Raw genomic sequence first — 26545 nt, 5'->3', positions numbered from 1 at the left:
TTGGAAGACTTTTAGTGGGGAATGTCTTGTAGCTTTCCAAGAAAGCCATTTCTGACACAGGGAAACAGGAAACTCTAGACTTCCCTGGCATCACCTTAAAGCAAGGTTTCTCAGCACACAAGAGGCCAGGAAGGACTGGATCTTTCCAATCAAGAGGGATCCATTAATGAATCAGACTATTTTTTTAATTTTTTTGTTTTTGTTTTTTGTTGTCTTGTTTTTCTGTCTCTTTCTCCCTCCCTCGCTATGTCTCGCTCTGTCCTGCCTGCTGTCTGTTCCCACCTCAACAGGTGAGAAGCCCCACCAATGCAGCATCTGTTGGCGCTCCTTCTCCTTAAAGGATTACCTTATCAAGCACATGGTGACACACACAGGAGTGAGGGCATACCAGTGCAGCATCTGCAACAAGCGCTTCACCCAGAAGAGCTCGCTCAATGTGCACATGCGCCTCCACCGGGGGGAGAAGTCCTATGAGTGCTACATCTGCAAAAAAAAGTTCTCCCATAAGACCCTCCTGGAGCGACACGTGGCCCTGCACAGTGCCAGTAACGGGACCCCTCCCACGGGCACAGCCCCGGGAGCCCGCGCTGGCCCCCCAGGTGTGGTGGCCTGCACGGAGGGGACCACTTACGTCTGCTCCGTCTGTCCAGCAAAGTTTGACCAAATCGAGCAGTTCAACGACCACATGAGGATGCATGTGTCTGACGGATAAGTAATATCTTTCTCTCTTTCTTATGAACAAAACAACAACAAAAAACAAACAACAAAAAAAAGCTATGGCACTAGAATTTAAGAAATGTTTTGGTTTCATTTTTACTTTCTTGTTTTTGTTTTTGTTTCGTTTCGTTTTGTACTACATGAAGAACTGTTTTTTGCCTGCTGGTACATTACATTTCCGGAGGCTCGGGTGAATAATAGTTTTCCCGGCTTCCCTCGGATGGTGGCCTTAAGGCCTGGTAGTGCTTCAAGGGGTCCACTGGTTGGATCTCTAGCTACTGGCCTCTAAATACAACCCTTCTTTACAAAAAAAAAATCTTTTTTAAAAAATTTAAAAAAAAATTTTTTTTTCACTTGTGAAGAGCACTACAAAAATATATACCGAAATCTAAAAGGCCGACTGTCTTTAAGTACACCGCTTGCAGTGTTTCAGTGGACATTTTCACAATTCTGGCCACTTGGACTTCACAGTAACCAGTTAAAACTGTGGAATATCACTTCTGGTTGAAAACCCAGAGGAAAGGCCCTGCTGTTTTCCACCTACCATGTTGTCTGATTTCATAAAAGGGCTGTGGAGGTGGGAAGGGGCAGTGGGTTTGGTGATGTGGGAAAGGGGAATGGCAGGCTTCTCCCCCAGATTCCGCTTGGGCCCACACACCCCAGCCCACCTCCTCCATGCCCCCCCTTTCAGCAGAAGCCAGGAAGACTTGGACAAGCATCAAGCAACAGTGGCTATCGTATTTATTCAGTGTCTTTGCTGAGCCACAGCCTCAGCACAATCAAGAGGGACTTTCATGAAAGGCAGGAATGCAGATAAAACAAAGATATCAGAGGTTTGCACCTATGTTTCTAGGTACAAGAGAAGGATTATTTCCAACAATCTTTGCAAAAAAAAAACAAAAAAAAAGTGTCAGGATATATTCTTGTGGAAGAGAAAGAGAAATGGAGGGTGGGGGGAATAATAAAAAGTTCTTGAGGCTTTTTTAATTCAAAATTTTATAGAGGGGCAAAAGTGACGTTTACCAGATAGAATGCTGATTTTTTTAATATATTTACAACAGTATTTGTGTAAAAAAAAAAACAAAAAAAAAGTGAGATTGTTAAAAGTAATTTTTTTTCCATTTTGGTTTTGCATACACTGCCACCAATCCCTTCTCTTTTATTTTATTTCACACACATATATATATATTTTTTGGTAAGTCAAGACTGTTAAGGTTAGCGATACTGCTTCCAGATAGAAAGAATAAAAGGCAATTAAAGTTATATTTGAAAGAGAGGAAGGATATTTTCTTCATATTTTTTTTAATTTTTCTTAATTTTTATTATTGTAAGTGTTGCCTGGGTTGATGAGGGCCTCTGTGGCCACCCATCCCTGCTGTAATTTGAACTGCTGCTTTGTATTTTGATATGTAGTTCTTTGACTTTTAGCAAGCTTAGGTTGCTCCACTGATTTTTTTTTCAACTGATCCATTTAGAATTCTGTTCTTTTTCATGGGAGGGACTTTAACTTTCAGAAACAGATTTCTTGGTTCTCTAAAAGTTTATTGAGATTGAATGATTCTAGAATTTCCATGGACTTTACTGTTTTCTTTGATGAAACACTAGTAGATTAGAGGTCTTGACAAATGGCTTCTTTCCCTTTGTGGTCAGCCTGGGGAGGAGCTTACAGAACTGCGGTAGCTCCTCACCCTTCACATCTACAGAGAGCAGTGATAGCAGAGCCTGTGACAGAGCAGAAAGCCTTGATGCCAAAATTACTTTCTTCTTTTCAGATGTTACCTTCCGACTATTTCCACTGTGGTTGAGAGGGCAAAGTAAGATGATCGTTCTCTATCTGATTTATTAACTCTTGCTTTTTGGAAAGGTTTTCAAGAAAGTAACACACTTTCCAGATGCCAATATCCATCATTCAAAGGCCACCAATCCATTGCATCATCCTAGGTGCCACTCTCTCTTCCTAATTGGGATTTCTCTCTTCGGTCCTGATCAAGGTATTATAATAGGGATTTTTCTATCTGTAGACAGTGTCCTGAGGGGATTCCAACCCAACTGTAGGAATTCTTAAACCTAACAAAAATGCCAAAGGTGGTTGCATTGCTGGGCATATTTTTAACACACTTAAGGGGGAAAATTAAAACTTTAAACAAAGCAGAAACACCAAACTAGAATTGTGAAAGAGAAAAAAATAGATTATTTTAGTTTAAAAATTACTTTTCATTTAACCAATTTTTCTTTTAGCAACTTATTTTCAAAAACTGTGCAGCAAAGGAGAAGTCTTCCAAGGGAAATAGCTCTGTAATGACTAAATTGGTTTTACCCATATATATTTTAGACTTTTGGTTAAATGAGAACTTTTCCATAAGTTCTTGGTGATGTTTAGTAGGGTTAGTGCAGCTGGAGTATATGTGAGTGTGATTTGTTCCTGTGTCCTTAATTCAGTAAATATTTTGCTGGAAGTTTTAATGTAGACTTGGATGGTTAATTGACTGTTGCATATCACCCATCATGATTTCTAAGAGGAGTACTTCCAAGAACTGTGTGTGTCCAAATTGACGTGTTTTAAAAGTTAGTAGAGAACAGATTTTAAATAAGAAAAAGTCCATTTTTCTCTTGAAAACTTGGCTTTTTAAAATAGCAATGTGTAAGATTCTCATATTTCCACTTAAAACCAACAGGGGGAGCATTAGTTAACTAACCATGTCATGGAATTGTTTTGATATTTTGAAAACAAGTCATTCAACCCACAAAATAAGAAAGAAAAAATTGACATAAAGAAAGTTTTTTTAATCCAGAGGGAAATTACATATTGCTTAGTATATGTTATAAATAAAAGCCAAAAGCCCCATTAAAATGTTTTCAATTATTTGACAGTAGCTTTTAAAATAGTGTCCTTATTTATTTAAACCTTAGCAAAGTAGACAGAATTCATAATACCTCCAGAAAAGTTGAATTTGGATGCCATTATGGGCCACAGATTTAGCTATCTGCTTCTCAAATTCAAAGGAGACCCATTTGCCGTAATGCTAATTTGCCATGTAAAAAGCTAAGCAATTGGGTTAGAATCCACCTCTAGTTATAGAACATGTAGGGGGGAAATTCCAGTTGGGCTTGAACACCTAATATTCATTACTTTCCTTCAAAGGAAGTATGTCTTTTTTTTAACAATGTCAGAGGATCCCTAAAGATTTTTTGGTGAGGTGATGTTATCATTAGGACAGCAGGGACCATCCAGGTTTGCATAGCAGTAGACTTTTTCTGCTTGTCGTCATGTGTGTCTATTCCTTTCAAACATCTTGCAGCCTAAAGTCATTGACAGATTGTTCTCTGGAGAGAGGAAGAGGCTGGGCTGGAGGGGACAATCTAACCTGGAGGAGCAATGAGCTTGCTGTGGGGCCATTGCCACACGTTCTAGCCTCTGAAAGGGCTGCTTTCCAAACTGACCTGCATTTTAGAAAGTAAGCGAGTCATACCTCTTTCAAAAGGATAGAGATGCATCCAGATCGTCAATCTTTACTTTTAAATAATCACAAATATCTTAGGAAATAGGGAAACATATTTTGCTTTGAGAATAGAGGATGAACATGAATCCTTTTATTTTGTGACTTCAAATCCAACAATCTTCTTGCATTTAGAACTTCATGCTAGGATGCTATAAGTGCAAGGAAAATTTTTTCAGTAGCCAGGGGGGAATAAATAGATAAAACAGAAGCAAATGTTCCAGATTTAACACCTCTTAGAATAAGTATGGGATGAGTACAAGAACTGGTATGGAAAATAATATTTTTTAGCAATTTATGATTTTAAAACTGGGTCAGCTGAACAAGGGTAAGAAAAATGTCAAAAATGAATGTTTCCCAAAGCATTTAGATACAGTTTATGAAGAATAAAATTTCCAGGCACTAAAAACTTGGTAGCATCTCAGCATAGTGGACAATTTTCCCCTATTAAATGCCAATATTTTTATCCCCAAGACCCAAAATGTGTAGAATACAGCCCTAAAAAGGAAGGAATTGGAACACCTGGATCTGATTGAGAAATAAGCCAGGTCAAAACAAACAAAAAACAAAAAACCTGAAATAAAACTATATCAATGTTTTTTACTATATATTTTAATTGAGTTATAAACTTTAGCTCTTAATAAGACTTTCTCTTCCCCAAATTTCCAATGCTCTGAATCTGTTTGTGCCATGAGAAACTGGTGGATAGTTTCCTGCTTATGTTCCAGCTGCAGGCCATCCCTTCTTCCTGGGCATCTTGGAGGTCATGATAGCTCCTGAAATTAGAAAGAATGACTTGTATTTGCTTTGTTTAGGACTCATAGAGGTTTTATTTCATATCGTCCCAATATTCTACAAGGACCAAGAAATCCCGTTCCCAGCCTGTGAGCAGTTAGAGTTTGGGCATTCTGATGTGAACGGAGAAAAGGTTTCCTCTGGGAGGGTTTGTTTCACGTAGTCCTAATGACTTGAGCTACGTGGACTAGTACTTTCACCCTATAAGCACACCAGCAGCATGTGCCCAGTCCATGCCCCAAATCAGTGTTTTTCCTCAGCACAGAAGTTCAGAATGAGGTGTGCTCCTTATAAATCCCTCAGATCCCCAAGAGAACATAATAAAGGTTCATGTTGCTTCCTAGTGTGGCTCCCATAATGCTCCTAACACCTGTTGCCCTTAGGAAAGGGGGCAATGAAATAGATCTGGCCAGGCTTCACACTAGACGTGCCCATTCTGGAGCCTTCCTCTGTTGTTGTAGATGTCATTTAATGAGCTGGGCCTGGGAGCAAAGGATATGTGAGTCTACAGCAAAGGTATTAGATAAACCATCTGCCTCTGCTACAGCCAGTGTACTGCTGCAGCAAAAAGAAACACAACGAAGGTGCAACGTAAGAGCAGACACAACCTGAGATGCCCTCGGGATTGAGGAGAATGGGAGAGTGCCCTTTCTGTTGTGACATGACTCTTAAAAGAAATCTCCTGAAAGAATTCTTTAATTTAGGAATGAGTTGAAGTCCTGGGTAATGGAAGCCCTAGGGAAGAGAACAAAAGGATTTCAAAATGTATTCAGCACCCAATAATGCAAAACCAAAAAACATCCAATCACAACACGAGGAAGTTTGGCAAGAGGTATTTAGAGAAATCTCTGGGCCTTTCCATGGGTAGGGTCAAAGACTTTCTTTTGAGTGATTTCTGGCTCCAAGAACCCTCTTTATTCACTAGAAAAGAACTTTATTTAAATGGCTAATTTTGTCCCCCAGAAAAAGAAATTTAAAAAAAGAAAAATAGGACACTGAAGACAGAACCATGTGACTTGGTGACAAACAAAAGGAAGGGCACACTAGCATTTCAATAGACTCCCTACTCCATAGAAAAAGCAAAGCAACCCAGTGCCTCCAGTCTGCAGTGCCTGAGGAGAGTGCTTGAGCCGACCAGGCCACCGGGCTTCTGGGGCTACACACAACTTCCCAGCTGGGATGGCGACAACTCTTTCTCTCTCTGTTTTCACGAAGAAAAGGGCTGTTCTCTTAGGTGCCCAGGAAATACAATGACATGGAATAAACTTTCAAAAGCAATCTCTATCCTGGTGCTCAGGCTTCATATGAAGGCAGAAAAGGGACACAGATGCGCCCTTGCTTTAGAGAAAGAATATCTTCATATTCCCAAGGGCTGTCTGTGTAGAGCTGCCATTTCTGAACCAGCTTAAGTCTCCCCAGGAGGAGAAGCTGTGGTGACCCAGCAAACATAGACTGTGGAAATTACTAACCAAAGCATCATTTCTAGCACTAGGAATTAAGATGATTAGCCTGACCAAAATACTCCAAAGATTTCTCTAAGCCTCTGAATACTTTTTCTCCTTGGACACTGAATCCACAGTGGTCAGTGGTGTACATTAACAGATCCCAGAAAATGGCACAGGTTCTTTTTCAGAACCGGGTTGAAACCAGAAACATCATCTTTTCACACCACTGACTGAAACACCTGGATTCCAGGGTTTCTTCAGGTCCAGCCTACTGTTCCATAAACTGAATACTTTCAAACTAAAATCTAATCTAAAGTGACCTCGGCTAAGGTATTTTCACAAGAAGCCACTTGTAGTAAAGAATTATTGCCTTAAATCAGAAAGCCCAGGGGAGAGGACAGAAGAGAGAGAGATTGGAAGGGTGCGGAGACATGGACAGTTCTTGGTTTTTAATAGTTGCATTATCACAAAAATGTTTCTGACTGAAGACTATGTTTGGGGGGAGGCAACAAACTTGTCCAGAACTGGCTACTCTCAGGAAGCAGCTGCTATTTCCTATCCTATTTCTGTGACATAGATCTGGGCCAGGTGTGAAATAGACATCATCTTATCTAACTAGTGAATTGCATAAGACAGGATCACAGGTGTCTGGGATTCCATTTTTAATCATTTTCTTAACGGAGAACAATCTCAGCAAAATATTTCCTCTTGTTTTTTTCTCAGTTTTAGTGAGCATCTGGTTTATCTGACGGTTCTTTGTTAAATGCAAACTCACAACTTTCAAGTCTTCAATGAAGGAGCCTAATCTGAGATCATAGGGAAAATCTAGCCACAATCATGGGAGTCCTGGTTTTGAGATACCTAATTAGGGTACAAAAAGTCCCTACTAGCCCTCTTTCAAATTCAGAGGTTTCCTTTGTTCAAAATGCCTCAATGAGATCCTGATACACCCAAGATACAAAAAAAAAATTTTTTTTACCTCATAGTAGACATCTGTTTCTACTACTGTTGCAACAGAAGTTTGTTACTGCCCAGAAATATCAGTGCAATTTATATGTAGATTCTAGTAATGAAAGGGACTTAACCCAACCAGCATGTCAGCTGCTATCCAAAATGTGCAAATAAGTGTACATTATGCATGTACACACCCAGCATGGGATGCTCTCAGCACAAAAGTGTTCCAAATTCATATTCCCCGACAACAAGATGGGTTCTGGAACTTCTAGTCAGTCAAAAGTCTCACATGTCTGCTTCTGCTCAGCTGCCTTAGTCAGGTGTATCAGTGCCGACCGCTGTCTGTGGTGAGGCTTTGGGTCATGTCATTCTGCAGAAGCCCCACCCATCAGTCATTTCTAGGACCCCTTCCCTGAAAACTTGAAGGTACTTGTTTGGAGCAGGAGAGTGCACTTAACCACCTCTGCACTTCTGTGGGATTTACTGATGTGTGTGTGAACGTGTGTGTTTGTGTGTATACTTGTAGTCTGGGAGAGTATGTGTCTCCCACTGAGCACACACAGCAGTAGGTCCTGTGCATAGATTCAGTTGCTTCTCCTCACCGTTGCGCTCCAGACTTGTGGCTCCCTTCCCAGGAAGCAGTCACCTGCCCACTCTGTTGCTTTTTGTAGCGTTTCAGAGTTGGGAGAAACAAGGCAGCTTGTTGGATCCACAGCAAACCCACAGTGACAGGCTGTTTTTCTCCAGAAAAAGGTAGAACAGAAGTACTCAACTGGTGAGGAGACGACGAGAGGGAGCAGCCGTCTGGGGCACCTGCCTAGGCCTGGGAGGAAGGAGCACAGAGGCCATGCAGGCAAGGCCCATACAAGCTTGGCCTAAGCCATTCCAGGTTTTTCCTCTCTGCAACCCAGTGTGTGCACACAAACACCCAGCCACTTGTAAGTTTTACTCCCAAACTAAAGCTTCCTAATCCTGTCTGCATCTGCAGGACACCATCAACTGTGTCTCCTGACACCAGTGTGGCCTTTGCCGAAGTCTTTCCAGGAGTGGCTTGTTTACCATGCCTAGCAAACCAATGGACTCTCGGGGGAAATAATTTTTGGTAAGAATTGATGGCTCTTGCCTGTCTCAGACATTCAAGTAGGAACTGTTCTGAGTAAATGGGCCTGGCTCTCAGAGCTGACTTTGAAGGTGGCCTGGAAACAGATTCAATTTCCTTACTCCCATGTCCTTCTTTTATAGGTAGTTTATTATTTTTTATGACATGTAGATTATTTCTGCTAATTTACAGAATTCAGAGGACATTTTCTTTCCTCTTCTATTTTGGTGACTTTCCCCTCCCCCATTAAGTAAGGCTACTACTTACGGTTGCAATCTTTTCCTTGTTCCTATTTTTTAAATCTATATTGTCTTTCTTTATCCAAAATAAGTCTGTGACTGTAACCATAGTTATTTCTTTTTACTGGAAAAAAAAGGTGTTTTTTTTTTAATTAACAGTACTAGTGACTTTGTGGAAGAATATGAGTTACTATTAAAGTATGCTTACTTAAGTACAGTACACTACATTGCAGTATTTCTGAAAGCTAGAACATACACATTATATATAACAACTCTATATTGAAATATATATTACATTATATTCATTTTAACTTTTGAATCTGCCTATGATCATGAGTTGATTGAAATATTATTTCTTTGCATTTATCACCCATCACCAACCTGCCGCAGTTAATCTGGTGCATTTCATAATAATCATTACTGCTCTAGTTGGCTTTTTATATTATCAGCTTCAGTATTGTCTTTACAGGTTTTTAGGATTTTTTTAAGCTCAGACTTAGCAAATGTAGGAAAGTGAAAACTTTTTGTAAAAAAAAAATGTTTGGTGTGGCTGATACAAAGAGGTTCATAGTATAAGTGATCTTGTTTCGCTGACTCTCTCAATATCTAAAGAACAAAAGAAAGTACATATGAATGTATCTGTGATTTTTCCCTCTAGGACTGTCACTGCCTGTATTTGCTTTTAAAAATATGACCAAGCACCTGCTTACCCTCCATGTGACCTGACCAACAATTACAGGCTGCGTTTCAAAGGGCTGCTCATCTGAAAACCATCAGGCAGTGAAATGCCTAGTTTTTCTAGCTCTGTTTTCAAACATTGATTTTAAGATTGGTTCTGTTCTGACAGCTTCCTGTTTTCAGTACGCTTGCAGTTCTAACTAGTCTTTAATGCTTCCCTGAAGGCAGCTTGGCAGTAGAATATTCATTTCCCTAGGAGATTTTTAAAAAAATAAAACCTGAGTTTGAAGAACTTTTCATGACAGAGGCTAATAGAAGTAGAACTCAGAAAGTTTTATATAATTTTTTTAGTCTGCAGAATCAATAAAATAAATGGTGGCTCTTGGGTACCTGGCCCTCAGTATCCCCATTTGTCTGTTGAGATGGGGACTTGGTTCCTTCTAATTTAACCAGGCCATCGTGGAAACTTCAGAAATCAGGCATCCAGTCTTCCTAGCAAGAAATATTGTCAAATATTATTTTCAGAAAAAAGAGCTTCTTCAGCTTCCCACAGCTGTTTAATCCAATGCCTAGAAAACTCCACAGTTGGATAAACTTTACATCCATCCTGGGTGCCTGAAACCAGCCTCACTCTCTCCATTCTATATTCAGGACAAAATAAAAACAGCTGTTCACAGTACTCAGTGTGAAAGCCCTTCCCACACTGGACCAATAGTGAGGCTTTTTTTCAGTGTGAATAACACCAATTTCTTCCTTTCATCTTCCCCGATATGTTTTTATTTTCAAATCCCATCCCGCTCTGCTGTGCCCCTCCAACAAGTTCGCCCCCACCCCTTTATCCAGGCTCCCCTCCATGCCCTCTGCTTCTGAAGCCTGGTATCATTAAGGATCTACCTACTCTAACCACTTTGAAGGGCTAACATTGAGTCTAATAGCAAAATTATTCATCTGCCTCTCCAAATTTTTCAACTAAATATATTTCTGCTAGACAAACGTAATTGTAAATTAAGAGTTAGGGAAGCTGTTCCTTTTCCAACGATCACATAATACCCAAATTATATCAACTTTATTATTTTCCTCACCCTTTCTCTTTATTTCTTGGTTCTCTTTAAGACTCCTTTAAATTACCTCTTCATATTATTACCACCCCAGGAACTCTAATAATCAGGCCCCTGAGTGCCCATTTCCCTTCCTTTCCCCAAACCCATTGTGAATGCCCTTCTTTAAGCTGTAGGTGTTTAAAGAGCATTGACATGAGCTCATCCACTTGAGACTGTCAGGCAGAGTGAAGCAAGTGTACACTGCACCTTCTCATTCTAAAAGTTATCAATATTCTTTGGAGAGTGGGAGGACCTGACTCACAGTTTTAAATGTCATCTGCACTAGCTGAGGTCATTAATTCCTCTCACCTTCATATTTGGCCAATGATAAAGCGAAAAATATTTTCTGGTGTGTTGTTTTTTTCTTTAAATACCACAGTGTTCAAATTCCTGATATGAGTAGACTATATCTCTGAGGGAGGGAAAAAAATGTTAACTATTTCAATACCTGCCAAGTGACATATTACCAGATACTAGATTTACAGAAATCAAGCAAAGGGGGTGACATTTCAAAATAATTTTGGCAACTGCTCAAGCCTTAAATGAGCTCTTCTAAAACAAGTAAAGCCACTGCCATTCAAACACATTGTAGGAGACAATCAGGAAGAATTTTTGTCATTCGTTATCTTTTGGAGAAACAATTATTAATTTAGAGTTTTAAGCAGTAATTTATTAAGAAATTAAAAGATTCAAAAAGTTTCTAAAGTATCTGTTTTTAGACATCAACTTAATATATGTTTAAATAAAATAAGGCTGACTAGATACTTGAAGGACCATGTAATACACTCCCCAGTTCCTAAACATTCACCATATAATTTGGTCATCATACTAGATCTCATTTCAGTGAGTTACAGTTGCCTGGTCGCTGGAGCATTGCCCAAAGGACTGATGCTGTTCTGGATCTGCCCCTGTACAGGATGTTTAGAATGCGATCTTAGCAGCTCCAACACAGTGCTTCCTGACTCCCAGTCCAACACTCTTCCCATGATGCTACGTTGCCTCTCCGCTCTTATGAAGACAAATTCTGAAGCATTTAAAGTGTTACCTGGTTTTTAGTGCACAGGGGTGTGCATTCATTCCTTGTTTTACCCATTGACAAACAGAATCAACATTTAATATCAGAAATGGAGTCTTAATTGGACTTGAGGGTTAACTCAGCATTTTTCCTAATCAAACCAGTGTGTAACATCAGCTCACACCACAGAGAGCAGTGCAATAATGAGAAGGTTCAGAAGCTTTCCCGAGTCGCAAATCCAGTAGGAAACCAACCTTTCCTAAAGCCAGAATGTATGGAGCTGAGAACCATGATCTTCACTTGGCATGTTCTCCCAACAGGTCCTCTCTTCTTCTCTTCTTTTGTCCATTCTGACCCCTGCATCTTTTTTTAAAGTACTCTGCATCTAAAGTGCTCATCTCCCCAAGCACTGGCTTCTAGCATCCAAATACTATCATTTAAAGTATAATGTAGAGTAGGAGGGGATCTGGTTCTGATAGGTTCCAGGTGGTCCAGGTAATGAGAAAGGTTTCTCCAGGAGGCCTTCTTGGCATTGTTCCCTCTAGTCCCCCAAGAAGAGTTCCAACCCTGACACCGGGGTTTCTCACCACAATCTGCATTAGTCTCTAGAGTAATGGCTAAATTCTGTTTCATATTCTAGAGGCTCCAGGGTGTGGATTTCTTACTGCTTACAAGCCTCCTGCTTTTCTAAGCTGACCCCTGCCAGGAGCACCAATAGCCCTCACAGTATCTAATGCAGCAAAATCATGGTCAGAAACATTATAAAATGTATTTGGGAGGACAGGAAGGGATTTCTTTCTGTCTTCCCCCATTAACAGCTTGCTTCCTTCCCCAAACCCCACCACAGTGCGTTTCAGAAAGTCTGCATCTCATTTTACAGATCTGTAGTTTTAGTATTTACCAGTATAGCTTAGGAAATGTTCTGAGATTGAGGCTGGTAGCAAACCAGTTTGTTTTCTGCACTGGACTTTAGGGCACGTGTGACAGATGCAATTCCTTCAAAGAAAGTGAAACTAACATAGTCAAGCCAAGGGATGATACTTTTACACATTAAAACAGTTGTCTGCTATCTATAAACCTTGATTGAAGCATAATTATTATTTCTTTAGAAACCTGAAACTGGAGGGATGTGTATTTCCATAAAGCTTGTTTGTTAATTTATTTGTTTCCCTTTATCTCTTTCTTCTCAAGATAGTAAAAGATTTTGATTCTTCAACCTGGTGGCATAGGCAGCAGTCAGATACCTGCGGGCCCTGCCACCTCCTTTCCCTCTGAGAATGAAAAGCCTCCCGTCTGCCAGCAAGGAGTCTTTCTCCACGAAAACCTTCTCTTTCTTTTCTAGCAGCACTTGAGAGCCTTGTGAGAGAAGTTGTCTCTGCACCTTGAGGATAGAATAGTTGCAACTATTCCCTGAGAAAGAAGCCCCATTTAACCTAAACTGATAGGTCTTGGGCCAAAGAATAGGAGTTGATTGCAGGTGAAAGCCATGTATTTTACACTGTAAATCCTTATTGTCCCCTCATATTTTAGAAATGCAGCTGGGAATAAGTTATTTTAATGAAAATTCTCTTTGGGTATTTCTTACCGCTATCTAGTGATGAATACCCAGAAAAGGGAAAGAAACAGAAAGGATGCTACTAAAAAGCTAAAATCCATTGATCTATCGATTTCTAAAATTGTTCAGATTTCTTTTCTGTTCATTTCAAACCTATATGTGCTCCTGAGGTCTTCAATGGAGAAACATCCACTTCTCCACTGTTTCTCATCTCCCCACCCAGTGCTGGGGGTGGTGGTCACAGGGAGATGGGCTGCAGGGCCCATACCTCACCACCCAGACCCACCGCCACACGAGAAGGAGAAGCCAAACTAGAAACATTTTTTAAAGGAAATTGTAGTGTTTCATTTGAAAGCATACTGCTTTCAACTCAATCCAATTTACAGATAGCCTGACAGCCTTTTTATGACCTGCCGTTTGTGCTATAATTTGCATTCTTAGCTCACTCTTTAAAATAATCGCAATTAAGTGAACAGAGGAAAAGCAAGAGGGAAACAGGACAATTGATGGGACAAATCTGAGACAGTTCTGGATCCTAAAGCTGATTCTCAGGGTTACCAGAAAGTCAGCACCACCCACCCTTTGCCACTCTTGCCCATCTCTCACCATTACAGTCCCAAGACTTGGTAAGATAACCTCACTTCTTTGTCATTTAAGTCTTAATACTATCAAACCCCTCTGGAGACATTGTAGACACCTGTGACTGCTCTGAGATCTAACCTGCTCTTGAGGGCATATGCAGAGAGATGACTGAAAATAAAATAATGGTTCAAATTTAGTTCCAGATTTAGACATAGTCTAAAGTGCTCTGTGGGTGTGCACTGCCAGGAGTTCATAAGGCTGGTTACTCTGCTCTTGCTCCCCTTGGGACAAACTGATTTGGAACCATCTGTGTGTCACTTGGTAGGAGAAAATGGTCTAGGCCCTAGACCCTAGGGCATTGTCAGCACGGACACTCCTTCCGTAGTCCCACTGATTTGAACCTCAGGTCTGCTGAGGGGCCTATTAAGATATGAATGAAGGCTAACTTTCCTATATCTTAATATTAACTTTGGTTTTTGCACTATTCTTGAAAGAATTGTGCTCTTCAGAGTACATGAAAGCAGAGTCAAAGGCAAAGAGTTGATGGACTCGAGAAAATCTAACTTTATGTTTTAAAGTAATTTGAGTGTATTGAACCCACTATGCCAAACACCCTTGTTTCTGTAATCTATTCTGAACTAATGGTGATTCTCCTGAGACTTCAGCGTGCGTGTGTGGGTACGAGCAGAGAAGCAGGTTTACATTTGGAGAGTGGGGACCCAGACACACTGAAAGGCTTATTCCTGAGGATTATCAAATGCCAAGCATTTCTCCAGAATCACTCAATACTGTCATCCCAAACTAATGCCAGACTAATACCAAGCGAGAAGTATACCCCATTAGATATCCTACTATGAATGTTTTCTCTTACAGAATAATACAATAAGAGGTACAATGCAGACTCTTAATAATTCACTTTTATATTTAGTAGCAAGATTTTTTGTGTGAGTGTGCCATTGAGCTGTTTGTATCAATTTTCAACCTATCATCCTGAGAGGGGCCTTGAGAATTTATGTGTATGTAGATCTGTATTTTGTGTGTATTCAGAAAAAAATAGTGAGTATTCAGAAAAAATAAGAGAAGAATGAGGCGAGGGAGATGGTGGTCAGTGTAAGGAAGCGTGAGTCCCTGTTTCTATGAGGTAAGGTGCTGCTGTCTGCAGCCCTGGGGAGTAGCTGATTGCACTATTCAGAAACAAGAGCTCATCACTGTTAAATCTAGGACCTGTTTTGAGAGACAGGAAAGCTTTATCTTTTCCTGTACCCACTCCCTTTAGCATCAGAGCCATTTGACATCATGAAAACCATTCAATAAAAACCACTACTGACCTTTGCATTAAGTAGTTATTCCCCTCTTCTAAATACTACCCTGGCTTCCACTCCACTATTACCCTTTGTTTCCTGCTGATTGGCTTAACATTTTACAGAATAATACATAGGTGCATGTGAATTGTTTCTCTCCCTTGAGCTGAAACAAACAGAGGCAACAAAAGAGATGACTCACTGAAGTGTGAGGCAGAGACTGAATTTCCCACTTTGTGGCACTGGTAACCTTTGTAGAGCTGTGTAGGGTTGAGCTTGGGTTTATAATAGGGCTTTTTTTTTCTTTGCACTAAATATGACTGCACTGCATTGCACTACTGAAATGTATTTACTTGTGCTGGGAGAGAGTGTGTGAGGTATGACAAAGAAAGAAACAAGTTATGAAACTAGAAGCATCACAAAAATAGAGGGTTATTTCCATCATGCTTGGTGGTAGCAGGTTTGGTGAAAATCTGTAGAATGCCAATCCTTAATCAGGCTTAGAAACTGCCATGTGGATAGGATCTGTTTTCATATCATAAGGAAGTTGGCTTAGTGTCGTGAACTTAGGATGTTTGGCCAATGTCATCTCCAACTAAGCTTTCAGTAAGAGTTGCAATGGTGAAGCCAACCGAGGTGCTGTGAACACCCTTGCTCTGCCCTGCACCACGGAGGCCGATGCACATTTCCGTGCCAGAGAGGGCAGTGCCCCCTTTCAAAAAACACACAACCGTTTTCATGCTAGAGAGAGATTTCCAGCCGGGGCATGCTTTTCCATCCATGGGTGAAACCTAGAGCAGGCTAACCAAAGAGGGAGGCCATGGGTGTGATGACAGTCAGGGAACAGTGCAATAACCACTGAGAACCATGAGGTGAAAGGCTTATTTTGAAACATGCTAGGCCCACTTTGACACTGGAGGAAGGGTTGGAGGACAAAACAGAACCTACTTACTAACTGCTCTGTCGTAGATGGTCCTTTATTAAGCAGAAGACCTTAACAGTGCCTAAAAATTTAGTTTTGAAGTTATTGGGGGTTTTTTCAATTTTTAATTGGATTTTCTTTTATTACCTTGTTTAATCTTAGATGGAATTAGAGTTTATGGCTCTGTAGTGTCTATTAATAAAAGAATCTTACACCACAAGCAATAGGAAGATGCTAAAGGCTTCTCAGATCCAAAGTGACAGCTTTGAAGGTTCTGGTTCAGTGAGAAAGGATCACAACCCGTCTAAATGGCTAGTGTTGGATTTCTCTGAACATCATATAGAGGGATATTATTTGGAATACTCTCTGTCCTAAGATTGCCGCATTGACACCTATCTCTCTCTCCTCCTTAGGATCCATCCAAGTCTACTATTCCAAGATTTAAAAAAAAAATAGTTAAGGAAGCTGTCAGCCTTGCTAGCTAGAAAAACTCTATTTAGAGCTTTCAGAACTAACATAACCAAACCCTTAAGCACTTAAAGCATTATTTCCATTTTAAATAAGAATCTCTAAATTCAGAGTTCTTTACAGGTACTTAGAGATGTGTGCTGGGTGGGCACCAAACGGACATTGATTGCACCAAACCAAAGTGATAGAAAGAAATAATTGACCTTTTAAAATATATCCACATTGACTGACCTAGGATACTTCTCTGGAGGCTTTGGGAAAACACCTTCTTCCTTGACACTCACATACCCACTGCAGTTTTGTCACCAAAGATTTTAATCTCTAGAGCCTGACCTCCTCTCTCCAAGACAAAATACAAGGAGCTCAAGAGATATGCCTTGGTGGTCAAGGGATGACACTGTGGTTTTCATTCTGTTCACAGTGATATTTACAGAAGATTTGTTCTTAGAGGAGCTGCTGAACTATCTTTAAGACTTAGGGTTTGGTCGGAGGTTTAAGAAATGGGAAAATACTAAACAATAGTACCTGACACTGTAAACTAGTCTTTATATGAGTCATGACCTGGAGACTGGTGGAGAGAAAGAAACTTCATGGGAGAGAATGAGCTCAATCATTTCAGAACCAAGCAAGGGTCATTGGTAAAATGTGGGGTCACATGGACACAGAGCAGATCAGTTCTCTGTGTGGCCAGAGCCAACAGCGGTGGCCAGTGGGGTAGTCAGATATGGGCAATGAATTAGAGTATTGAAAAAGCCACAGGCTGGGTTTCACCGTGGTTGCCAGAGTGGTTGAAAATGTCCAGGCCCTTGAGAAGGGCTGTGCTTAGGCTGAGCTGTTGTGATAGTGCCTTTCTTGTTGCAGTGAGTACCATGTCAATAATTTGTTCAGTTACACTTTTCTGGATCATTGCCCCCTGGTCTTCGGAGGAGGTCTGAAGGGATAGTGTTCACTTGGGATGAAGGGATAGGATATTGCTCCTGGAATGCTGTGATTTGATGATATTTGCACTAGATTCTAAACTCTACTTTAAACCGGAGCAACTGAATGAGAGAAAAACCAAGGATGGTTTGAAGTGAAAAGAAACCAAAAGCAGTATTTTCTGACTGATGCCATTTCTTTTTCTTCTTCCTTTTTTTCTGAAAGAAAAACTTCATACTTGTTGATTACCGAGCTCAACTCTTACCAATTCTTTTCCTTCATATTCATTTTCCTACACTGGAACCTCAGTGTGCATTTACCGTCAGGTGGGGATGGTCACTAAAGCTTTGCATCTCTTCTCTGCCTCCTCAAGGCCCGGGACATGGGGGTGGGACCCTCCAGAGCCACCTTGCCCTTTGGAAGGCCAGAAAGCATAGGTGTCATATTGAGAGCTGTGATGACAAATGTTTGCTCAGAGGACATTGGGGCCTGTAGCTAATCCTAAAGGATGCTCAGAAAGAGAAAGAAAACAATGTGTTGAAGAAAACAAATGGAGGTGGAGGTGGTGCCCAAAGTTTGCCTACTCTCCTCTTTCCCATCTCACTGCCATGTGCTCTCTATTGGAATTATGTCTCATCTCATGTATTTTATATTACCAAAAGAATTATTTGGTTCCTTGGTTTCTCTCTTTATCAGTGGGCTGGGAACTCCTCCAAAATTAAAAACAGACACCATCAGCCGCTCCCCTGTGGCCTACCAGTTTCTCAGATGCTGTCCACCTGGTCTTGGCCAGTCAGCTAAGATAACATGGAAGCTCTGGCTGGTTCAACCACCTGTCCACTTTATTTTTGTTTTGTTTCCATTTCCGTTTGAATTTTGAGTGGTCCTATGGAAAGGTGGAAATCATGGGAAAGGTTTGGAGGCTGCAATTCTAGGGCATAGCTTGTCAGGAGTTTGTATGATCCAAAATATATCTTTCTATATTTTCAGTTTAATCGGTTGCCCTGATTATAACTTCTATTATATTTGTGGTTATTTTTATAAGGCTAGAGTACATTTGCTATGTCTATTTGAGTACTTTTTTCTATTTCCCCCATATGGATGCAGTACCAACCTGTTCATGAAATACCTTTTTATTATATTATTAATATGTAATTCTACTGTAGACCAAAAATATAAAAACAAATTTGTCCATTTTAAAGATATAAAGAACTAGTGAGTTAAAGATTAAGAATTGAAGGAAAAGACAGAAGAGCAGTGGTTAACTATGTTGAGTTAGAAATCTAAGAGTAGCCTTACCTATTTTTTAACCAGTGCTTGCCAATCATACCATAGTTGAGATTATATAGTCTTGGCTCCTTCATTCTTATGTTCTATAATTCTTGTTTGTCTGTTTGTTTTTCTTTTATATAATTGAGGTTGCACATCATGCTATTTTTGGAAATGCCTGATTTTATTATATTGTACTTTTATCAGTCATTTTCTTTAGAAGGATGGGGGGAAAGTTTTATTTCTTCTTTTAATTTAAAATTTGTTTAATGCACTGGAAATAAAATTGGACACATTTCACTGTTTAAAAAATCAGAAACAAAACAAAACAAAAACCACAAAGAAAAAACCAGCAATCTAATAAGCAACGGGGAAAAAAGCTATGAAAAAAATCAATTTATACACACAATGAATACGCATACAAAATGAGAAATACCACACAAAAGAGAAATACCATCAAATAAGAAAAATACATCATCTTCAGCTACATTGCTGAAAATATAAAACAAAAACAGCATTCCTTTGAGGTTTGAGATCTTGTCATTGTTCCAGTTAATGCCCAACCAGGTTAAATGTAGGAGAGGCGACTATGGAAGAAGTCACCCAGCCTTCCTCATGCCACTGGAGCTCTTCATCACCTTGTATCCCATGCTCGAGCTCCATTTTGAGAAAGAAAAAAAAAAGACATGATATGGTTGAGAAAGTGGCTTGTATAGAGATATGTGTACCATACATGTGGATAGACCTTAGTCCTCTGCCCATGTGCTACCTCATGTGATTCTTTTCTCCGTGAGGATTTACAGCAGATAGACCGGCAACATGGGAGACTGTAAATGACTCATAGGACATCAGCTATTGCTAAACAGTCTTGATCTGGCTTCTTCAGCAGTCCCAGGTACCAGCAGAGCCGTTAGCCCACACATGTGCACAGTAGTGGAAAGGCAGAGATAGTTTTCCTAGCCAACTGGCTGTACCATTTGTTCAATGTTTGCTGGGTTTTTCTGGTTTTGTTTTGTTTTAGAGTAGGGGTGGAGTGGATGTAACTTTACAATCCTAATACAGTAATTGTTTTGCATCTTCCATGTTTTATGCAAAAACAGACATTTAAATCAATAAATAATTGTGCCCTAGACTGAAAGTTAATGTTTAGGAAAGGAAAAAAAATTGTTGGAATTTTTTCTACATTTTTTTGTGAAGAATCTTTTTTGGAAAGGAAGGATACATATTTTTGTTGTGTAATATTTTCTATTTTTGAATGCATTTTATTGGTACAAGACTGTTTTTTTGGTGAAGACATTATTTAAAAAAAAAAAGAAAAAAACTAATCGAAAAGTTTGCCCTTAAGGATATGCTGCAGTTTTGAGGTTAAAAAAAAATAACTGATTCAAGATGCGTGTTAAAAGTTGGGATTATATTGTTGTTTTTTGTAATTGTTACAAGAAGAAGTTTGTACCCACTGCTGTTTATTTTGTTTCAGATAAGTAAGTAAAGGGATTGTTCTTGTTTTATTCTTTTTTTAGAGAAAAAAGCTATTTATGAAATGTCAAAAACACTGGACTGTGAGTTTAAGTGTGGAAGCATTTACCACCCTGTGTCTTCGACCAATTATGGGAACCCTTTTCTCTTCCCCCCGCCTTAGCCTTGCCAAATGAGAAAAAAATATACCACCAGTCAGATGATCGAAGCCTCTGAAGCCCTGCTTTAATTTTTACGGTTTAAATATGTCAGAAAACCAAAGTTAAATTTGTTTCTGAAATCCCACTGTCCATAGCCCTTTTTGTGTGATGCAGCCAGCTGCCCCTGCCTCTCTGTCTTGGACCAGTGCCTTCTTCAGGAACTGGGGCCAACTCTGATGCCAAGAGAGGCACCAAGGTGGTGAGCCTGCGAGCTGAGGTCTCATGAAGCAAATGTAAATGGGACTTCAACCTCTCAGTGGGCAACCACGCTTTCTCGTCCTGGGGCCAGGCTGCTGAGAGCACGCTGCTTACGGTGCCTGAGGAGAGAGCCTCTAGCCTGTCAGACCCTCTCCTATTACCATCGCTCTCTGGAGTGGCTTTGCCTTTCCAGCGCCCACACTCCCTGGATGGGGCAGGAGACCAGGGGTTCCGCTGAAAGAAAGAATGTGGGTGCTGGGAAGGCAGCCTGCCCCCGGGAATTCGGTGCGAGGGACCCTCCTGCACAAGGATCCTGCTGGCTCCTCTTGGGTTCTGTGGGTCCATCCATCTGCTCACTGTGAGGATGGAGAGGCAGAGGGCCCTGAGGCTGTTCAATAGCTTTTCCATATTTTTTCAACATTGAAAAAATAATTTTTAAAAACTGTGATTTTTTTAAAAAAATCATTTGGCTGGAGGGAAGGGAAAAGGGGAACACCAAAAGCTGTAACATGATTAACTGGAGATATGTAACTGGGGGCACTTTCTAGACCAAGACAAATGAATTCCGTTCTGGACCTTAAAGCAGCCAAAATCTTGAGACTGTCAATGACAGAAAGCTGAAGAGAGGCATCCTTCCCTCCTTTCTCCTTTCTTCTCTGTCTCAGAACCCTCCTCCTCCTTCTCCTTCCCCAGCTTCCGCTGGACGACTGCCCCAGCAGCCCCCGGACTCCCATGTAGTGTGTCTGCACTCGCGTTCACACACACACACACACACACACACACACGCGCGCGCGCGCGAACTTGCAAAATGCCATTTTTCTGGGACCGAATAAAATCATGTGCCTTCATTTTTTCCTTTTATAGGTAGGTGAATCTCTTCCTTTTTACAGTATTTAAAAACAAACAGGGGAGGTTGAAGTGTTAGTGGAGTACGCGGGCATCATCTGAGAAGTAATTTTTTTTTAGCACATTCCCCCTAAACATTGAACGCAAATATGTTCGGGAGGCTCTTTGGACATTGAGAACATGGCATAACTAGATACCTGACAGCCCAAACCCTTTTGATCTCAGAGCAGTTCCTGAAAATTCTATTTCATGGACTTCTTTGATTTTTATCAAAAATGAGGTGAGCAATGGCAAGCAGCCTTGCTCTCCCGACCTGGTGCTTTTGTGTGTGGCATGGGGTGGGCGTGGGGGGCGTGGGTGTGTTTAGACAAAGGGTGCATTCCTACAGATCTCTGGTGCTGAAGGGCCTCAAGTTCCTTTCAGAGACCGCATTTGACACATTTAAGTCACACAAATGAGTGGTATCACATGCAATATTTTAATGGAACCATGGGAGAGGCTCTTTGAAATGGGTTTTTTGCATCTTTTGTAACATTTTGATTTCTCTGGTGCCTTATTCCTTCTCAATGCTGGCACTCACATACCCACAGGGAACTGACAGGAAGTCAGCCTTGGGAGTGGGGACGCATGGGCGATGCTTGAACGTGCGGGCACATGGGGAGGCTGGTGTCAGTGGGTGGGCAGGGGACTCGATGGCATCTCTCAGCTGGAGCCAAGCAGGAACTGCACAAATCCGTACCAAGTTAATTCTGACCGTGAACACCCCGCAGACTCATCCTTCCTCATCTGAGCTTTCCTTCCTTCCCCCTCTTCTGTCTCCGCCTTCTCCTAAAGGTGCTGCTGCTGCTGCTAAGGTGCCCAGAGTCCAGAATGCCCAGTCATCACTCAGGCTCAAGCCTGGCACTGCCACGTCAGCCCCTGGCACGACCAAACCCAAGTTTCTCTTGCTTGGGGCTGAGAACCGTCAGATTTTTCTCATCAAAAATGTTTTCCAAGGAATCAGTGAATTACAGTTATTCTGCATTGAAAATGCACTTTAAAAAAATAAATGGAAGCTCCATCCTGTTTAAAATAGGCAGAGGGAGCAGGGGAAAGATAAACATGTGCTAGTGTGGGAACCCAGTTCAGTTTATCTCCAGTTGAAACCATATACACTATATGATGTATAAATGTATACACACTTCCTGTATCTCCATGTATACAGTGTATATATTATACATGTATAGGTGTGTATATGTGCACGTATACACACATGCACACAACCAATCCAGATGCTCATCACAAATCCAGATGCTACACAAACAGCAGCAGAGGAAACAAGGTTGGACTCTTGCAACAGATCACAAAAAATAAAAACAGCTCTTTGCAGTGACTTTGGACATTTCTGTATGTTCACAAGGAATGGATTGTAACAAAGAAAAAAAGGAACAGTGTTAGTGAAAGAGGAAAAATGGGCGAGACCATCTTGATCCAATGGGAATGCAGTAATGTTCTATACCATTTCATCTGTTATTTCTTTTAGTCATATTGATTTGATTTCCGTTTTTGGCTATTAAATACATTTTTAAGCTCAAGTGACCCACAACAAACTGAATAAATCAACTACAGTGAAAGCCCTTTTCAATGGAAGATGTCAGAAATCTCAAAACCATTGGCCTGGCTCAGAACTACCATGTGCAAATCAGTACTCTTAATGTTTGAAATAAAAACTGAAAAAAGAAAAAAAACTTTTTTGAAGCACCTTACTGTGGCCATCCATTCGAGGAGTGGGTGCCACTTTTTTCTTTGAGCACCTTATTGACGTGTTTTGCTATCTGCTGTCTTTCTGTTACCTGTTGGCTGAATGGCTAGCTGTTAACACTCACATGTGCACAGACCAGACGTCTGGGCAGGTGTGTTCTCAATGAAGTTTACTGTGGTGACTGCTGAAAGGTGAACCTATTTCCTGATGTTCCCGCCACAGTGTTGTGATAAGATGCGAAGAGACCCTATTTCCTGCACAGAAATGTTTCTTATCACATTGTATCGTCATATGGAAAGGAATATGGTCCCTTTTTTGCAATTGCTACTGTACACATGCGCGCGCGCACACACACATGCATAAACATATCCATTCATCCAAGTGGTATTTTCAATGTCTGTGTGGGTGTCACTGTTTATGCAGTTTCTATTTCCCAGTGAATTTTGAGGGGAGGGCAACTTGTTTCACCAGATTGTCTTTTCAGACTGAAGACCTGGGAATTGGGGAAGAGTTTGGAAAGAGGGAAGGGCAAGGAAAAAGAGAGCTTTAAATTAAAAGAATAACTTCCCAAGAGGAACCGGGGCTCAATGACTGCAGAGACACTAGCCTCCTATCTTGGCAGGTGGGCATGGAACACTGCTTGTATCAATCTGTGTACCGTACGAACCCATGGACACACAAACACACATCCATCCATCCGTATATACGTGGTGTGGGATGAGCAGGTCAATCGTTTTGAGAGGGAGTTTGTTCCTTTTTTTTTTCTTCATTATACTCTTAAATTGTTGTCAGTTATCAAACAAACAAAATTGTTTTTCAAAAACCTTGCATACGCCTTTTCTATCAAGTGCTTTAAAATATAGACTAAATACACACATCCTGCCAGTTTTTTCTTACAGTGACAGTATCCTTACCTGCCATTTAATATTAGCCTCGTATTTTTCTCACGTATATTTACCTGTGACTTGTATTTGTTATTTAAACAGGAAAAAAAAAACATTCAAAAAAAGAAAAATTAACTGTAGCGCTTCATTATACTATTATATTATTATTGTGACATTTTGGAATACTGTGAAGTTTTATCTCTTGCATATACTTTATACGGAAGTATTACGCCTTAAAAATACGAAAATAAATTTTACAAGGTTTCTGTTTTGTGTGGAAGAGTAATTGATGTTGCTAAGAATGATGTTTGTTTTTTGGGGTTTTTGTTGTTTTTTTTAAATGTTACCAGCACTTTTTTTGTAAGTTTCACTTTCCGAGGTATTGTACAAGTTCACACTGTTTGTGAAGTTTGAATATGAAGGAATAATTAAAAAAAAAAAAAACTTCTCTTGGTTTCCTACTGTGTCTTCTTTACATTGTGACAGTTTTTCTGTTTTAGGCCGTTCTCCACATTCTTTTATCTATTGTGATCTGGGTCTAGAGATTATCCAAATAAGAATTACCCCTAAAAGGCCCCGAAAAATTCCTAATATATTCTCCTCTTGGCACAAGAGATAGGAATTCCGAGATTGGTAACATTGAGGTCATTTAGGGAAATATAATGCAAATTCAGGCATTTTCCTTCTCCTATCCAAACCTCACAAATGATCACATGGCTCATTCACTGTTATCTAAATCATTCACCTTTGTTCCTTCCTCACATGCAAATGGGTCTCTCTCTGCCTCTTGTAGAAATAACCAATCCTGTATAACACTGTGCCCATCGATCCTGTATCCTTGTACCCAAGGAACATTCACGGCTCAAAATGCATCCCCATCTGATGACTTTGGAGACTCCTAAGGGACTACATAGACCCTTTCTCAGATGCCACTCTACCCAGGGAGCTCTCTAACCTCATCCCTCTCGCAGAAGTTGCTGGTGCAATGGAGAAGACGTACATCTCATTTGTCCCTGGGAAGTCAATCCAATTGAATTAGATTCACTAACTCTTCAGTAAAGCATCTCTATTCCACTCAGCACTGCAGTGTGTGAAGGAAACAGAGCACATTATTTCAGGCCTGGTAAACCTTAAAATCTAACCACTGAAATAAAGGTTCGTATAAAATCAAAAGCTAGATTTTACCATTCAAACTTGCAGTGTCATGGGAATTTATAAATTAGCAAAGGTAAATGAGCAGGGCAAGTCAAGGAAGGATCCAAGAAATAAGCAGTCTAGCTTGGGGGCTCCCCCGGACATCCAGGCTTTGGGTTGGAGGAGGTGAGCGCAGGCAGACATTTCCACCAGTGTGAGCACACACAGATACCTGGGCCTGGGCATGGGGCGGGGAGAGGCTTAAGGAGAACTCTGGGCTGAAAGGTGACCTCTGCGAATTTAAATGGTGACTTCTTGCAGCTCAATCACTGAACCACTAAGTTTACCTGATAGTCTATGAAATAGAAAATAAAGAGGGAGAAAACACTTTCATGATGCAAAATTTGTCCCTATTTGATTTCTGTGAATCCTCGCAACATCCTGATGATGCCAGCCAACTTCACCCGGACCTTTTGATCTCTCTGTGCACAACCCCCAAACACTTCAGGCCTCCTCGCTGCCTGCTGAAACATATGGGCTACAGTAATAGTCAGTGGCACATAGGTTGTTCATATGGCACTTAACAGTTTACAAAGTTCTCCATTTATTTTAATCCATCCTCACAATTTCCCTGTGAAACATTGTGAAGTAGTTATTACACCAGTTTATAGGAACAGAGGTTCAGAAATATGTGCTTTTCCCATTATGAAATCATTAATAAACTAGTACTTGAAGTCAAGTTTTCTGAAACCCAATGATATGTATACCACACCAGGGTCTCTCAAACTTGAGTAGTGAATATACCTTTACAAAAGGAAAAAATGATACTTCCCACAGACCATCCCTCAGAGGAGGAATCTAATTATTTTTATTATAATGTTTAAAAATAAATTAATAACTAATATAGGCTATAACCATTTTATTATAATCTTTCTTAAATATGCTCAAACATACAACCAGGTAAACCTTATAGCTATTACAGAATTATGATACTAAAATGAAAATAAATAAAAGTATATTTTAAATAAATTTAAAATACAGGTAAAAAAAATAAAAATAAACTATAAAATTCATAGGTTAAAATAATAACATGGATTTGCTGTATTGGATGATGCCTTGCTGAGCCTGAGTCCCTGCTCCCTGAGTGAGGAGCACTGCAGGCCCCGCACCATCCTTCCAGCCATCCCTGCACTGTGCCCAGTGAACGCACTCCTCCCACCCCTTCCCTGACTCTCGACTGCTGCAAAATCCTCACCTGGAACAAATGAATTATTTATTAACTAGAGGCCCGGTGCACAAAAATTTGTGCACTCAGGGGGGGAGGGGGGCCCCCCAGCCCGGCCTGTGCCCTCTCGCAGTCTGGGACCCCTCGGGAGATAATGACCTGCTGGCTTAGGCCTGCTCCCGGGTGGCAGAGGGCAGGCCCAATCCCTAGGTGCAGCCCCTGGTCAGGCTCAGAGCAGGGCCAATTGGGGAGTTGGGGCGCCGCCCCCTGTCATGCACAGAGCAGGG

The 26545-nt window shown here is 40.6% G+C and overlaps 1 protein-coding gene across 18 annotated transcripts in view; it reads left to right on the top strand.

Moving 5' to 3' along the window:
- The window catches only part of ZBTB20 (zinc finger and BTB domain containing 20), an 853596-nt gene that overhangs the window by 818778 nt on the left and 8273 nt on the right, over positions 1–26545 (top strand). For 15 of the 18 annotated variants that reach the window (XM_014546952.1, XM_014546953.1, XM_014546954.1 and 12 more), the window contains one exon: positions 291–24347. The exons of 1 other annotated variant lie outside the window; for it this stretch is intronic. In XM_014546952.1, the coding sequence (XP_014402438.1) occupies positions 291–712 (422 nt within the window). In that variant the 3' untranslated portion in view covers positions 713–24347. Of the gene's footprint in view, positions 1–290; positions 24348–26545 lie in introns of those variants that run through there. 2 more of the 18 variants (XR_001363890.1, XM_005875314.2) reach the window with 2 other exon arrangements.

This window comes from Myotis brandtii, unplaced genomic scaffold (genome assembly GCF_000412655.1).
Source record: "Myotis brandtii unplaced genomic scaffold, ASM41265v1 scaffold46, whole genome shotgun sequence".
Lineage (NCBI taxonomy): Eukaryota > Metazoa > Chordata > Mammalia > Chiroptera > Vespertilionidae > Myotis > Myotis brandtii.
This window is presented reverse-complemented; position numbering and strand designations above follow the sequence as displayed.